Genomic DNA, 17401 nt, shown 5'->3' on the forward strand with positions numbered 1-17401 from the left:
CCGCTCCAGATGAAGCCTTAATCTAATCCAACTGCCTCACTATACAGATGGAGAGAATGAAGCCCAGATAAACAGAATAGCTATTCCAAAGTCACATTAAGTTACTTTTCTCTTTTTCATTTTCTTGAATAAGTAACAACAGGTTCATTCTCATTTCAACACCAAAAATGCATTAGAAGATACAAAGTCAATTCTTCCTCCCATCTCACTTAAGTATTGTTCCAGAATTTGTTTACATATATACAAGCAAATTCAGAGCCTTATTTTTCTCCCTTTTACTCATATTATATATACTGATCTTTGCCTTGCCTTTTCTTCATAAAGTTCACAGAATACAGTACACAAAAACCTTGTTTTTTTAATTTGCATTGTTACACTGCCACCATTCCCCTTAACCAGTCCCTTATCAATGACTATTTGGGTTGCTTTCAATCTTTTGCTATAATGATGTTGCAATTTAGATAAACTGGTACACATGTCATTTTGCATTCATCCAGCTTATTAACTGAAGAGCTGGAATCAGATTCCACTTCTGACCTGTGGGACACGGAGCCTTGGAGTCCTACAATCTAATGGGCTCACCACTGTACCTATGTGGACAAGCTCACTTCATTTCCATTCATTCAATAAATGCTACTTAGAACCTACCAAATGGCAGGCATTGCATCAGGTGCTGGGGACCCTATGATAAAAGCTCCTTGCCTTCTGCCCCCAGGGTGTCCAGTCTGGGAGCAACAAGCAGCAGGGACCACTACAACACAAAGGGGCAGTTTGGGGTGTGTCTTCAAGGCCATCGAACCTCTGGGGGCCAGTCTCCCTGTCTGGTAATAGAGGCCATCCTAAACCTTAGGGGTGTTCTAAGGGATCTGAAAGGTAATGCCTGCCGAGTCCCTAGCATGATGCAAAACTTAAGAGTAGGTGCTCAATAAGGGGTAAGCCCTATTCCAGTCCCAGAAGAGGTCTTGCTGATGACGACAAAGGCAGGAAGCTATTCCAGGCAAAAAGTATAGCACTGTCCTGCTCATTCCATAACCACATTAGCCTTTTCTTACGGAAGGTTGTAATAACACTGCTACTTACAGTGTTTTTGATGCCACACCTAAGCCCCTAATTGTGTCTTAAGACTATCTTTATTGAAAAATGGTTTGGTCTTCTCCCACTTTCCAGACCTTTTTAGGCATATCTTCTCGTCTGTGTACATAGGCTCTGTTTCTGAAGTATGTCAGGACCATAAGGGACAACCCAGACACACTTACTAAGGCCTTGGCATGCATAAGCACGTGGAAAGTTGATTTTGTTGGGATTTCCCTGGCAGTGTAAAATAATCATTTAAAGGGAAAAAAATTCTAAAGGAGAAAAATCACTGAACCACACATTTATATTGTTTCCTTTAATATGTTCTCTATTTCACAACAAAACATTTTTAAAAATCAGAAATTGTGGCATCCTGTTTCATTTCCCTGGGGAAATAAATGCAGCAGATTTTATGATAAAGAAAAGAAAGAAACAGAAGTCAGAAGTCTAGACCATTTGCATATTATCAGCAGTCCCAAAGCGGCTGGGAGGAAGTGAGAGGTTGAAGTTAAAATTCAGGGTCATGCATATAGCTCTGAAGTCAAGTGACCTGGCTTTGCGTCCAAGCACAGCTCCCTCAGTACTATTTGACCCTAAACTAAGTTACTCAACCACCTTTCTAAGCCTCAGTTCCCTGGCTGTTAAAGTGGTCATAATCCCATTCATCTTGTAGCATGCATTTCTGTACAGATTTAATAAGAATATGGTACAGAGATAGTGAACAGTTAAGAACAAAAACACTTCCACTCCTAGGAATTTACCCTAAGAATGCAGCAGCCCAGTTTGAAAAAGACATATGCACCCCTATGTTTATTGCAGCACTATTTACAATAGCCAAGAAATGGAAGCAACCTCAGTGTCCATCAGTAGATGAATGGATAAAGAAGATGTGGTACATATACACAATGGAATACTACTCAGCCATAAGAAGAAAACAAATCCTACCATTTGCAACAACATGGATGGAGCTAGAGGGTATTATGCTCAGTGAAATAAGCCAGGTGGAAAAAGACAAGTATCAAATGATTTCACTCATCTGTGGAGTATAAGAACAAAGAAAAAACTGAAGGAACAAAACAGCAGCAGAATCACAGAACCCACGAATGAACTAACAGTTACCAAAGGGAAAGGGACTGGGGAGGATGGGTGGGAAGGGAGGGATAAGGGGGAAAAAGGGGCATTACGATTAGCACACATAATGTAGGGGGTGGGGGGCACGGGGAAGGCAGTATATACAGAGAAGACAAGTAGTGACTCTACAGCATCTTACTATGCTGATGGACGGTGACTGTAATGGGATATGTGGTGGGGACTTGGTGACTTGGTGATGGGGGAGTCTAGTAAACATAATGCTCCTCATGTAATTGTAGATTAATGATACCAAAATTAAAAAAACAAAAAACAAAAACATGCCACAAAGATACTACTTCTTCTCAATATTAGTAACAAGGATGAAAATCTGGAGCCTTCCCTTTAGAAACTCAAAGCAGAACAGTAGTCCTCAAAGTCCCAGCTCCCACAAAACTGGGAAACCATTTCCCTAATAGGCTAATTAATGAGGTCCTACTTCACCAGAAGCTCCTTTTAAATTCATGCAGGATGCCTGCTTCTAGACAAAAACTATCAGCCAATTAAGGCTCATCTTGGTCCTTGGGAGAGGTGGCTCAGGCTGAATTTTTTATCTGACTTAACTGTGAGCTTCTCCCCTTTAAATAAGCCCTGGTTGGCCCTGAGTCCTGCCTCATCATCTCTGGTGAGAGACATTGGTAGGGCCTCCCCAGCCTGCCCACCTGAACCCCCAGACTAGGTGAGAGGGCCTAAAAGGTCCAGATGGAATCATAAAAGTAGCAATGCGAGTTCCCCAAGACTCTGTAATTTCATAAAGGCCAATGGAAATCCCACTGTGACGTGCAGGGAGAGCCTGTGGTTACCAACTCCAGGTAGTTACCCTTGCCTGGAGGGCAGACTGGTAGTTACAGTAGTGTTTCAAACTTCTGCCCGCACACCCAGCCATAAATGAGAAAGTAAATAAACTATTTAGTAAATGCAACTTAGAAGTACAAATCTTTCCAAGTTTGAGTCTTGAGAGGATAATAAAAGACATTCTGGGATGAAAAGGCAGAGGGTCAGCTGGCCTGGAGAAATGTCTACGGTTGGTATGAAGAGAGAACACTGGCCAGTTATATTCTGCCTCTTTTCTATCACATCACGTTTCCTATTAGTCACCTCACGAATGTGCACTTTAACCTGGCTGGGCCTCAGCCTGCTCATCGGCAAGATGATTCCTAGGTACTTGCAGATCAGATATTCTAAGGTTCTGGCTCCTCGGTGCCAGAAGTCCAGTGCGGGTTACTCGAATGTTTGTTCAAATGCCGCCTCCTCAGAGAGGCCTTCCTGTATCACACACCCGCCTAGAAAAGAACCCGGCACACAGTGGGCATCCAATCAATACACAAATATGAAGAACCCCTCCTCAGGATTTTCTGTTTGCAGAAATCACCCCCATACCTCTGGTTAACGTCAGACACCACCCAGCCAGGTGCTGCTCACCATCAGGGACTTCTGTGGCCGTAATAAGCCTCCTGCAGCTAGCAAAACATTTGCCTGATACAAGTCTGCTTTCTGGTGCAGTGGGCACCTTTCAGAACAGGATCCTGGCCTTGCTGGAATGTATGGACACTAGCCAGACTCAGAGGTGCATGTTCACTTCCACATCTGACCTCCCCCAGAGGCAGCTCCTGACTATGGCCACACTGGCCAGTGGAATTGAGGGAAGGCTCCTGAGTGCCTACAGAGGCCAACTGCCTGCCCAGAACCAAATACCCTCTTCGCTTTTAAGAGGACAGCGTTCCATTTTTGCTCCCACAACGCACAACTCCTAGGCCTGCTCCTCTACCTCCACTCCAAGCAGCAGCCCTAGGCCTAGAGGGTCCTACTCTAGCAGAAGCCTCCCCGGACTCACTGGCCTCACCTAAAGGTACAGATACCCCAGATCTCTTAAGCAAGACACATAAAGGCATGTCTGCAACAGAGCCGCAAACTTGATGGGAGCTAAAAGGAGCAGAAGCACTCATTATGGCAGCAGGCCAACCTCTGCACATAGGCTTCTTCATGCCTACCAGAGACAGCTGGGGAGCTTTACTCAAGTACATGCCTGCCCACTCTTCCTAGGCCACACCCGGCACACACCCAAATCTCCGTGGGGAAGGGGAGACATGCAGAAGTGGAAGGCACGCCCTAGGTGACTGTGATGGCCAGTTCCTGGCCCTCCATATGGAACAGGCCCCTGTGCCAGAACAGACAGATCCTTCCCACCAACAGCCAGGCGGGAAGCTGGGGACACATGACATCATCACAAAGCCTTCCCAAAGCACCCACCTGCAGGGGAGCTAGGCTGGGCTCAGCAAACCCTCAATGCTGCTCTCCCACAGGGGGAATAAAGAGACACTGAGCAAACCAAACCCACGGGAGAACGGAGCCCCTCGAGGCGCTACAGGAATTAGCTCGGAGGAGAACGCTGTTGCATGACCTAGGAGTCCTGAGAATTCTACACCTTCGTATCACCTGGGATGGACACAATTTACTCTGTTTCCCCCAGTGAGTTGAGGAAGACTTCCTAGAGATCTCTTGGGAGCTGTCTCAATGAAAGATAAAGGCCTCAGAGGTGTAGAACCAGAGTTCTGTGGCCAGGAGAGGAGACGAGAGGTGGGAGGGACCACAGGTACAAAATAATTGCTCCAGAAAAGGCAAGCCAGGGAGAGAGCCCCTCACCCACACTGTACGAGGGGCAGGGGAGGCCCAGGTGGGGAGGTCTGCAGCTTGGCTGGTGCTGCTCCAACCTCAGATCAACAACAAAGAAAAGCAGGGGCTCTCCCTGCTGCCTGAGGCCACTCTGTGCCCCCACCCCAAACCCACAGAAACACCTGCTTTAGCAGCTCCAAGTGGGGCCTCGTTCTGGGGCAAGGACAGCTCTCTCCAAAACGGCTCCCACCACTCACAAGCTCAGACATTGAACAAGGGCCATCTTCAGTCAGGCTGGCTCCCCCGGTTCAAGTAGTTTATTCAAGCCTGGGCTGGTTACAATCTACTAACCTTCAGAAGCTGTCCACAACATACACCTGGCACAAAGCTAATTTTCTTCAGTCCTGATAACCCCCGGGGGAAGCAGGTATAATTGTATCACCATTTTACAGATAAAGCAACTGAGGCTCAAAGAGGTGACCTGCCAGATATTCTCGAACAATCCACTTACTATATCTGACTGCTTAGCCCCGGGGTCCCATTCTTTCTTACAGAAGGCCCACTGACTTCTCAGTCCTCCGGAGATCAAGGACAGGCCAAGTCCTGTCGTGCTCAATAAAGCCCACTGAACACTCCATAGCAGCCTCATGAGATACAGGTAAACGCAAAATTACAAGTGTGATGAGCAAGGAATGTGGGTGTATGTGAATTCTGCATGGCTGTGGGAAGGTATGGGGGCTAGGCATCCCAGCAGGATGAACTCCACACCCTTCTTTCTGATTTCCTGTTTTCCTAGCTCCCTTTTCCTCTTCTTTTACATCCATCTAGTTCAGTTCGTCCTACCTGCTGTGAAGTGCTGTGCCCTGCCTCAATGTGCCAGTTCCCAGCTGCGCTTCAGAGCCCCCTTTAGAGCATTCTAAAAATACACACTGGGCACCACCCTCAGAGCGGACTCCAGAGCTGGATAGAGCCTGGGAATTTCTTAAAATGCTCCCCTGATGGTTCTGATAAACAGCTGGAGTTGAAATCCACCTCACTAACCACGCACCTTCTTTCCTCCAGTCTGTGCTCTGTTCTACTTCCCCAACTCCACCACAGAAACCCGCAACACCATCCTTCTGTAACCCACCCCCGGTCCTCCTATGCCCCCACCCCCAGGACACGGAGACTCGACTCAACATGCTCAATCTGCTATGCAGAGTCTGAAGCAGGGTTCACAGACCTCCCTGGGGCGGCAGCAGCACCCGGCAATCCAGACCTCCTGGGTACTTCTGACTGCAGAGTCCCCAGCACAACTTCGCTGAGACGCCTCACTCAGAAACACCACTGGCTTCCTCTGGCCCTCCACTCCTGTTCTCCCAGCCTGCAGCACACCCTGCCTTTTACTTACCCCCAGCCTAAGGACAAAGTAAGAGAAAGCCTCCTCTCTCCCTATCCTGACTGGCCTCAGTCCACGGCTGACGGAATGCTCCCACCTGACACTTCAGGGCCTCTCAGGACACGTGCAGGAACAGCCCAGGGGGTGCCTTTGCTGGACCCTCAGGGATGACTGGGGCGATGGCGGGCCTGCACAAAGCCTACCTGGACACCACTGAATGACACACAGCAGTGGACACCTGATTTGCTGGGGATTTCAGGCAGACCAGGGCATTTTCCGTTTCTCAAATAAAGTTAAGAATGTTCCCCACCCCTACTCGTCACACACCAAGGTTCAGGCACTTCTTGTATGGCATGAACTTTCACCATCAAATTAAAAATAAAATAAGCAACTGATTAGAGCAGTAGTCTCCTATGTGGACTGCCCAAGACAGTCCAGTGGTGTGCAGGATGAAAGCATTAGTTAAGACTTTCAGTACTTTGAATTGATCCTTTTCAATTTTTGTGTGTTGTTTTATAATGTACATATTTACATACAGTGTACGTGAAAAATTGATAACTAAAAAGTGGCCATACTGGAGCACAGGTTCCAAGTTTTTGCTGATGTGGAAAGAACCAGAAAAATTTTCAGAGCACTGCACTGAAAAAGTGTGAATCACTCACCCAGAGGCAGCTCACACCAACCCAGGGGAAAGCTGGGCACCAAACCACTGTGTTGTTTCGGATGCTTTGTTTCAGCAGTTCAGTGGCTTCGTGCTTGGCTTACAAGACAGGGTGATGACAATGACAAGAACATGCAAATAGTTCTTTCATTCAACCAGTTCTTGTAGAATGCCCACCATGTGCCAAGTGCAGTGTTGAGCTCTTGGAGTAGAGTGATGAGCAAGAACATGTCCCTTAAATCATGCAGCCTACTGGAGACACTGGGGGACAGAGATACTAATTAAAGCACTCACGTCCAAGAATGTATAATTACAAATTGAATTTCTGTTAAGAGTTTTGTAACAATAGAACCAGACCCAGAGCTGAGGAGGGGTGGATGATGAAGGAGATGGTAAAGATAATTAAAGCAAAGTAAGCAATGGTGGCAGTTCCGGTGTGGAGTGGGTTTGTAGCAATAAAAACAGGGGGTGAGGGGGGCCAGCACAGCAGGAAGGGGGCAAGGGAAAACTAGGAGGCTGGTAGTGGCCAGTCCATGCAGGAGCCTATTGATCTTATTAACGGTTTTGAACTTTATCCTAAGAACAATATATTTTAAGTACAAGGTGCACGATTACATCTGTGATTTGGGAAGAATATGCTGGCTGAATTTGAAGCATGGTTTCAAGAGGCCTGTGATGCAGAGCGATGGGACTTTTGAACTGACAGGACTTGTGACAGATAAAAGATGATGTGTGCATGTGGGGAGGATGGAGGAGGTAATGGAGGTCATGGGATTTCTTTGGGTTATGTCAAACGTGGAGCACTTTGGGGACACTCAGATGGAGACATCGAGTGGGTCCTGAGCTTAGCCAGGAGTTTGGGGCTGGAGATGTCAACGTCTGATCCCAGGCAGCTGTCAGTGAGGGAGGATGAGACCTGGTGGGAAGAGAATGCAGAGTAAGAGGGCCTGGCCTCACCAGGTACAATAATTCACACAGGCGGGCAAAAGGCCACCAGAAGCTGGGGGGTGGCCAGAGCTGCTAGAGAAAGGGACAGCACGAGCGAACACGTCTCATGAAGGCCAAGGGACGGGAGTTCTGCTGCTGAGGAATGGTGTAAGACCAGTGAAGGCTGCTGGGATTTCCGGAGCTGTTGAGGAAGCAAACCAGACTGAAGAGGGTTGAGGTGTGAGAAGTGAGGGGATGGAGTCAGTGGTTTCAGACAATCCAGGGAGTCTGAATGTAAAAGGGAGAAGATAGGCAGTAGCCACAGTGAGATATAAAAATAAAGGGAGGCTTTCTATTTGCTTGAAGATGGCATAAACACCCCCAAGCTTGAGAAAGACCTTAGGAAGAGGAGTGGCTGAATGGAAAAGGGAACTGAAGGGCAGGAGTGGTTAAGACCCAAGGGACAGCTGAGCTGGGCATGGATTTAGTCTAGGAATTTCTTAGGAAACCAATTTGCTCCGTGAGTGGGAAGGTTCCTGCTGCATGGAGAGTCTACAGGCAGTTTGAGGAGTAGAGTTTGAAAGAGCTGCTGTGGGCAGTGATGAAAGACATTGCCCAGGAGGCAAATCATGACATTACTCTCAACAGAGGTACCTGGAGTCCAATGCTGGGGCTGCTCCAGGAAGCTTAGATGCTAAGGCTATATTCACACCTAGAACCAATACCTTCACTGTTGAATTACTTGTGGGGAAAAAAATAACTTCCGGCAACTCTGAATCTCTAGGTTTTAACTTTCCCACTGAAACAAATGTTACTCTTTTATATAATGCTGTCACAGTTGATAATGTAAGCTTTTTATTACAAGCGAATGCCACCTATGGTGTTTTAGCAGAGCAGACCTTAACAACACTAATGTTTATTGTGCTTACCATGTGCCAGTCTGTGTGCTAGGCACTATTACATCGTCATTTTGCAGAGACAGAAAGGGAAGACTGTGAGGTGAAGCGGCTTGCCCAAGTGCCATGGCTGGAAGAGACAGGTTGTGCCCAGGCAATCTGGGTGGGAACAGAAGCTAAGTGCACTCTCCTCGCTCTACCACAGTCTCTCTTCCATGCTGGAATATGTGGCATCTCCAGGGAACCTGTGCGGTGTACAGCACACTGCCGCACGGAGGGCAGGGGGGAAGAGGGTAGAGAGAAGGGAGTGGAGGAACATGCTTGGCTGAGGACAAGAACCTTGGAAGGCATCCATCTGGGGTGGGAATTTAGGATGATTCCTTAATGCCGTAGGAAAGTGTGGGTTAGGAAAGAGTGGTAAGTAAGGAAATCAGCTTGGGAGCTTGGGATCCAGAGATGAGCTCGCTTTTAAAAAAGGAGAAATTACTACTGACCCTCAGTGGAGACATTTCACAAAGCCATTTTTGTGAATGCAAAAGCCATTCCCTCATTCCCCCAAATGAAACCACAAAATATTTGAGTGTGAAGGAATCTTAATACTCATCTTTTAATGTCTTTCAAATAGTAACAAGTAATGAAATCAATTTATGGGTCAAAGCCAGAATACTTTTTTTAATGAACAGAAAATTGTTTTTACACATAGTAAGGGAGCATATTAATCAGTTTTTCACATATGTATGTACAAACATACTGGGTAGTGGTGTAGAACATATTTCTTACAGTCGGGATCTAAAGTTTGAAAGCCACTGATCTAAGTCAACACTCCCATTTTAGAGTGGGGGAAATAGGGGTCCCAAGAGGCCAAACAACTTAATCAAGTTAGTTAATAGCAGAGCTGAGAATAGCACCCAACTCTCTTAATAGTTCTCTGGTAATTTCTTCACCAAACCAGAATCTCCATATGCAAATAAATACCTCTGGGAAAGACAGCCCTGACTTTAACCCACATTAGAGTAAGAGATAGTGGCACAAGTAAGCTGATCTTTCAGATCTGCTGCCTGGAGCGAGTTTGGTAAAGGAGATGAGAGATGAATGCACCAGGGTATCCGCGGAGCAGAAACAAAATAAATTTGAGTGAAAACACAGTGGTTACAGGTTGCGGCCCAGTAGACATCGGACAAGGCCTGATGTGGTAGAAGAAAAGACATTTTATCTTGTTTACAGACTTTGTTATTAACAAGTATCATCAAGACAACTGGTTCTATACAAGAAGGTTGCTTCCGTGTCCGGACAGATGGCCCAGGGCCATGGGTGCTTTATTCATCTCGTTTCAACAAATTTTATTAAATGAGAAGTTCTGAATAACAGATGCTTTCACAATTCTCCATTCCTGCCAGACTCCATCTCTTTAATGAAAACATCATTATTGGGTATTCATCATTTGTCATATAATTATATTTCAATATAATGCAAGTTTCAGAGGCAGGTCCACGTTTCTCTACTTGTTTATGGGAGGAAGGCAGTGGTGGTGGCAGACTACTTCCTAGGAGACTAAAGAACTAGCTAGGAACAATGTGTGGACGGGCCAACGTGGGCTGGGGCGTCACGGCAGCAAACATCTGTAAAGGAGTACCCACTCTGGACACCAATAATGAGACCCTCTTCATCAAGTCAGAATTCAGGCCCACTGGGCCAAGTTCACTTGACAAGGGCTTATCACCACTCAGCAACAAGGTCTGCTCCTTTTCAAGGTAGAGCGGGCAGGCCCAGCGGTAGGATGCATCTGCTAAGTCTCCTACACAAATATGGCTGTAAAGGAGCCCCATGTTTTGGATTGTGTAAGTCTACAGCAAGTCACCTTGAGAGGTTGGTGGTGCAGCAGAGGCCAAGACAGTGAACTGGGTCTGTGGTTTGCTGTCCTTAAAGTACAGGCCACAGTTATGGAGACTGCAATTTTTCCCTTTAGTTTTATCTCCTCCTTCCCTCCACCAGGCCAATCTTACATCCATTTTCCACTCATTAGCTCAGGTACAAGAGGCCAGAGACAGAGGAAGAGCTCAGGAGTGCAAAGCCTCTTTTGCTTCTGGTAGGTTCCCCAGGAAACATGCATGGTAGAAAAGCAGGTCCAAACTAGAGGGTTCAGGATTATCTACGGTTTTCAATGGTCTGTGCTCTGAGGGTCTGATGTCGGCCAGTGGGTACACAGCTGCTGCACTTTCAATAGGCCTCAAAGCTCCTTTCGTCTAGCTCTGAGAAGACATCTAAAATTTAAGAGTGACCATGTAACTGGTCACTCTTAATATGCAAAAGCCTTTTGAAATACGAGCATGCAAGATAAAGAATTTCAGTTGGTTACACAGAGGAATTTCTGGACAGAAGGGGTGTTCAATTCCAAACTGGTAGCAAAGAATTTCTCTTCTGACGGAGGGTCTTGGACTGAGTTTTCTTTCCACTATGCATCAACACATAAGAGAACTTGGAAAGACCCCAAAAGCACCATCCAAGTGAACCATTTGAAACATGCTTAATAAAAAATTTATAAACTCAAGATCCCAGGGTCCCTCCCCCTCAATCTACTAAACCAGGGATCAACAAAACTTCTGTAAAGGATCAATAAACTTTACCTAGAGGCAAAACACACAATACTACACAGGTGCTTTTATAACAAGAGAAAACAAATTTCCACTATTCTTTACAGATAAAATTCAAAATAAATAATAGGTACTTTTTTTTTTTTTGGTAATAAAGGTCTAATGAGACAAGTGGAATTCTTTTTCTGGGGTTGGGTGTTAACATTTCACTTAACTGGGATTCAAAGTTATGTGTTCCACATCATCAAACTAATTGAAATGTTTATATGTACAAATTATTATTAGCTCATGATCCAAAAACAAGCACCTCACCCAAAATTTGGTGATGCCTGAGCTAAACCAATGCCCAGAGATGGGGTTGGTGATCTGCATTTTACATGCTTTCCAGGTGACTCTGCTGATGGGCTATGGCTGGAAGCCAACGGACTACACAATTCAGTCCCTTCTGTCCACCTAAGGGGTCTCTAGCTTCACAGTGGGAGAAGAACCCAACTCCACGGCGTAAGCTTCTCTTTCAGCCTTGATGATTCCCTCTCACAATAAGGAGGAAATCACACTGCCTGGCCTACCCTTAAGGAGCTGTTGGGAGGATTAAGTGAGATGCTCCTCCAGATGTTATTAGCATATTACATCCTAGATGCCAGACATGCCAATTCTGTTCAGTGTTTTGACTGTAGATGGAGACAAAAATGTTGAATGCATTACATGCAAGACTATATACAAACCACTGCCTAAGAGTGGCTCCTGCCTGTCTTCTTGTTACCTAAAATGTGTCCCCCAACACCAAAAAAGACCAGATTCAGTCTAACCAGATGTGATGTGCTAAACTAAACTTGTAAAGTATATGGCTTCTCCCTTAAAACGACAATCCACAGCACCTCTGGTCCTGACCATCCCCCTCAATATCTGTAGCCATGAAGCTATTGAGCCTTCAATACCTTCAATGACAAGAAATTCACTCTTCCAAAAGGTATCACCATTTCAAAGACAGAAAAGAAAAGGCTTTTCCACATGGTATCCTTCAAAAAAAATAAAAAGGGCGTTTCTGGGGTGTCAGTAAAGAGTAGTTGGGTATTGCAGACTGGCTGTAATAACCTCTTTAAGCCTCGATTTCCTTGTGTGTAATATTATAATACTGACAGTGCTGTTGTGGGGACTAAATTGATTGATCTGTGTAATCCACTTAGAACTATGCCAGGCACAGCATGGGTGCTATGTCAGCATTAAATATTATTATTGTTGTGTACCTCATCACACCCCAACATCTTTGAGAGAATACCACTATCATATACTGAGCACCCGAGGGCCAGAGCACGTCACTTAAACTTGACACGCAATTATTATTACCCTTTTACAGGTAAGGAAACCAAGATTCCAAGATACAGGTTAAGTTAACCTGCGCAAAATCACAGACCGGACGGTTAACTTATCTTACCTCTTGTGGTAGACGGAAATCAAACCGAGGCCTGTGTGGCTCCGGAACCCAGCTTCACTTTGGAGCCCCCAGACTCAAAACTACCATCAGTACCAACCCAGTAACAAAACGCAATTGACCATGATCATACCAAGCTCCGGCTCAGTATTCTGCCTGGACATCCCAGGTTGGCTTGCATAAACTGGAGTTAATATAAGGCTACCTGAACCCCATTAGGCAGGCAGGCTAGAAAATAGAAAACATCATGCGATGTATTCCAAAGGTCAAAGTTAAAACTGGCTTCCTGGGCAGTATTCGCTGGCACTGCCATGAAACTAGCCTCCATGCAAACACCAGAGTACAATCAGAGACGTGCTTAACCGCATTGATACCGGCTTTTAAAAGTCTCAGAGATGTCACCGATGCGACGCCTTGCCTGGCTCTGCAGTCAACAGCCAGAGAAAAGAGAAAGGTGGTCGACAGAAAGACCTCATTTACTTTTTTAAACAGCAAACCTTATTCCCTCCTCTTCTGGCTTCAGTGTTCCATTTACTACTGTAGTTGCCTTTCCCTAGGCTAAAATAAAAAGGGGAGGGGCACAGGAAGATCGAGGGGCGCTCCCCTGGCAGCCGGCAGGGCGCTGCAACATCCACCCGAAACAGGGACAGAGACCTACCTTCCCGGAGAGCCCAGCCCTGGAGGGCGTTTCCCCAGCGCCTGGACAACTCGTCCCTCCCGGGTAAGCGGCTGCTGTCCTTGGCTTCAGTCAGGGCCGCTAGAATCGCATGCGCGTCCCCCCTCCCAAAAAAGAAACCTCGTGTTTAGTTTCTACCCCCACCTTCCTAGCAGTTCCGCCGAAAGGGCAAACACCAGGGCGACCGGTACGTCTTTAGGGCCACATTTAACTACGTCTCAAACGCCTGCAGGAGGAAGGGCGAACACTGGAGGGAAGAGGGGAGGGGAGGTATGGAGCGCGATGGGGGGTGGGGGGCGCCCTTGCAGGGAAGATCGTCGCCCTCCCAGTGCAACGACCGCCGCGACGCTCCAGCAAAGGCTCAGGCCGTTGGGGCGGGGAGGGGACATCACCGGGGCTCAGAGCACAACTGGGGGTCCCCGGGGCCGGCTCCTCCTGCTGCCCCCACGTCCGGGACCGTCGGGGCAATGGCGCAAAGCTCCGCTTCCACCCCACCCCACCCCCCCAGCGACATCAGCCACGGTGACAAAATGGCAGCCCGGCGCCTGGCAGTCGTGCCACAGGCGAGCAGGCCCCTGGAGGCCGCCCCTGCCCCCAGTAACATCTCGGCGCCCTTCGGGCTCGGCCTCGGGTGGGCCTGGCCGTTAAGAAAATAATCATAATAAATAAAACACCTCGAGTTCCAAACCAGCTCGAGGAGCCAAAAGGCCCGCCCGGGGGCCAGCCGGGCGCGCCCGCACCCTGGCCCACGCGTACGAAGCCGGGCTTCCTCGACGCCGGCCGGCCGGCCGGCCAGCGCCCCGAGTCGCATGGAGCCCGGCGCCCGCACTCGGAGCCCCGCGCTCGGCGCCTGCCGCGCCATGGGGGAGGGGCGGGCCGGGCCGCGAGAGACCCGGGAAACATGGCTGCTCGTCCTATTTCGGCGTCGCGGCGTGGCCACCAACCCCCGGATCAGAGTTGGGAGAGGCTCCGAAGGTGGGTGTGTGGGGGCCCCGGGGAAGCGCGGCAGGGAGGGGCGCAGGGGGCGATCTCCGGGAGTTGTTTGTCTTAAGAACGTCTTAAAAAAATAGTTCTCCTCCCGCAACCCCTTTTGTCCCTCATTAGCTAGCTTTCCTCCCCACCCACCGCCCCAAAGGTGCAGAAAGTGCCCCCTCCATCCCCACCCGCGTCCCACCCCGCCTCAAGGCAGGGGGCAGGCGTGTGGGCAGGGAGACTCGGGAGGCGAGGGGGCGAAGCGTGAGAAATCGCTCCCAGTTCGGCGCGGCGCGCTCCCCTCCCCCAGCACACACTCGGGGAAGTTTAAAGAGCCGGTTCGACCCGCTTTCGATCGCACTCCCAGTTGGCCCGCAGTGTGGATGGGGCTGGCCGGGTGGACCGCGCCTCCACGCCCACCCGCCGAGACCCCAGCCCGCTAACTGGGCGCCCTTCCCCCTCGCCACGGGGGCTTCCGGAGAGGACGCGGGAAGACCGCGGCTCTGGCCCCCTCCCCCCCACCACACCCAGCCCCCAAATCCACCGGCTCGGGGTCCCAGCTGGGATGAAACCGACCGGAGAAAGACAAACCGCTGGCAAATTGTTAGCGGAAACTCTTGCCTTCTCCGGCAGCAACCCCCTCCCCTCGCCGCCCCACTCCCCGCCCTGCGCGCCATAAGGCACTGCACGTCTACAGTCCAGCTGCGTTATGATGGTGGGGGGGGGAGGTGGCAGAAAAAGGATCTTGTTTTCAAAAGTCTCACTCAGGTTTGGGGGAGGAACCAGAGAAAAGAGGAAGCAAGGCCTGCCTGCGCCAGGGATTCGGGTTTTAACGGGCTGGAGGGGCGACTGGTCAGCGCGCAGTGCTATCCAAACTCCCAACTCTGGAACCCTGACCACCGCTGCTGGGTAGGGGGGTCCTCCGGCCCGCGCTCGCCTGGTCCCCCAGAGGGGCCACCGGAGAGTCGGCCAGCGTCTCCGCCCCAGACACGGGGTCTCCTCCGCTGAGCCGCCAACTCACATAAAACACTGTTTGAAGGCGAGAAGGAGACAGAAACGAACCGGGGCGTTCGAGTATCCCACCCTCACCTTCCCTCGCTTTGGGGGCTGGCTTTCGCCCGAGCTTCCCAGTTCGCATTCGTGTAAGTTTCCTGCGGTGGTACTCCCGCCGCTGCCCACTCAATAGCGGCGACCGAAGGCAAACTCCCAGCCAGGAGCTGCGTGTTTGCTCTGCCCGCAGAAATCTGGACCGCGCCAGTACCCACCACGGGCACCAGCTCTGGGCAGCTTGCGTCCTGACAAAGTTTCCCATGCCCATTTATTAACCAGGCGACGAATGGCTGCCGAGGAACCCACCCTGGAGAAGGACGGGTCGGGGGGTCGGCGCCCGAGGCGCCAGCAGTCACAGGCTGGCATCTTGGGGAGGCCGGAAGACGCAGGGGCGAGAGGGGACCGGGACACAGCCTTTGGGTAACTTGCAATAGCGATCGCTTGAGGAGGTGAGGCGCGGGGATTATCTGTGCCTTGGCACGTTCGAGAATCCCTCCCCCCTCCCAATTTATCCTCCCTTCGGAAGGAAAGGAAGAAACACCAGCATCTGGCCCGAAGGTGGGGTGAAAAGAGTGAGGGAGAAAGAGGAGAGGAAGGGAGGCAGAGAAAGGGAGGGAGGGAGAGAAAGGGCGCGTTCACGAACACTACAAAGTTACAAATATGGCTCCCCCGTCTCTCGCCTCATCACTGCAAAGAAATGAAGACGCACTTTAAACTCGAGCCATTCCCAACTCCGCTGCAGCCCTCTCCCCACGCGCTCTCCCCGGGGGCCTCGGCCCACATTTATCAGAAACTAAACCGGACTCGCGAAGCCCAAAACTTATTGTGTGTGTGCGAGCGAAGAGAGCGAGCGAGCAAGCGAGAGAGAAAGGGAGGGGGGAGGGGCGGGGGGCATTCATTTATAAAATATACCCCCCCTTTTTGTTGTTAAATCCAGGAGGCAGCCCCTCTCCTCCTCCTTCCTCGTTAATCTTTCCCCCAGACGGAGTCACGGGAGCAGCGAGCTCAGAGGGTTATTTTGCCTCATTCTCTGACTCAAACGTGTGCGCCCGCTGGCCCCCGATGGGTGCACACTCGCACGCACACTCTCGCACCCACATTCGCACACGCGGGAGCACACGCACAGGTAGTCACACACCAAGGGCAGCGGCGGCAGCAGCAGGAACATGCTCGGATGGCATTACAACCCCCCAACCTTGCAATTCATTTGCAGTCTGATCCCCCAAACCCACACCTCCCGGGCGTCCCCCCCTTAAAAAAAAAGTGTCTCCCCGCAACGCACACACACAAAGTAGGAGAATGGACCGACAGAGATATTTTTGGCAAATGCTCACATCAGAGGGCGTCCTGTTCCGCAGTTCCAAATGAATCCGTTTGTCCATGTCCATCTCTTGCGCTCTTTCTCTGCAGAGGCTCCCGCGCCGGCGGAATTCAATCAATAAACCCCGAACCCACGGCCGCGCGTTTTAGGACTTTGAAGGCTCAACCAGCTCCGCTCGGTTCTCGAGCCCCCAGCACCCGCGGCGCACACTAACCTGATCACCGTGGAGGCGGGATCTACGGCCCAGCGGATGAACGGCAGCAACTTGAACCAATCGTTGCCGAGGGCCTCCGTGCAACAGCCAATGGTGGCAGCGGCGGGGGGGGCGAGGGACCAATGGGCAGGCTGCGCAGCCGGCCAGGGAGGCTCAGCCATTTGGTTGTGGTGCCTGAGACGGACCCCTTTAGATTTCGGGGCGGCAGAGGAGCGCGGCGGCTGCTCGGTGGCTGAGCGAGGGGGGTGGGCAGAATGGCGGGGGAAGGGAAGGTGACTGTGCCTCGAGGGCCGAGCCACCCGGCCTCGCCAGCCCGCCGCTGCCTCAGCGTTTGTCCGGGGGCGGGGCTGCAGGTGCGTTTTACCAGGGGGAGGGGCGCAGCGGGAGGGGTCGGGGTCCGGTCCTCGCCGGGCCGAGGGCTTCGCGGGGCCGCCCCGGGCCTGCCAGCGCCGTGCGGTGGGGTCATAG

The 17401-nt window shown here is 50.2% G+C and overlaps 1 protein-coding gene across 2 annotated transcripts in view; it reads right to left on the bottom strand.

The window, feature by feature from the left end:
• The window catches only part of ANP32A (acidic nuclear phosphoprotein 32 family member A), a 36790-nt gene extending 19852 nt beyond the window's left edge, over positions 1–16938 (bottom strand). For both annotated transcript variants that reach the window (XR_008992648.1, XM_036932247.2), the window contains exon 1: positions 16733–16938. Coding sequence is in view for 1 of the 2 variants with exons in the window: in XM_036932247.2 (XP_036788142.1) it covers positions 16733–16786 (54 nt within the window). In the remaining variant the exon portion in view is untranslated. The remainder of the gene's footprint in view (positions 1–16732) is intronic.
• Between the last annotated feature and the right edge of the window lie 463 nt (positions 16939–17401).

The sequence above is a fragment of the Manis pentadactyla genome, chromosome 11 (assembly GCF_030020395.1).
Source record: "Manis pentadactyla isolate mManPen7 chromosome 11, mManPen7.hap1, whole genome shotgun sequence".
In the NCBI taxonomy this organism is placed as follows: domain Eukaryota; kingdom Metazoa; phylum Chordata; class Mammalia; order Pholidota; family Manidae; genus Manis; species Manis pentadactyla.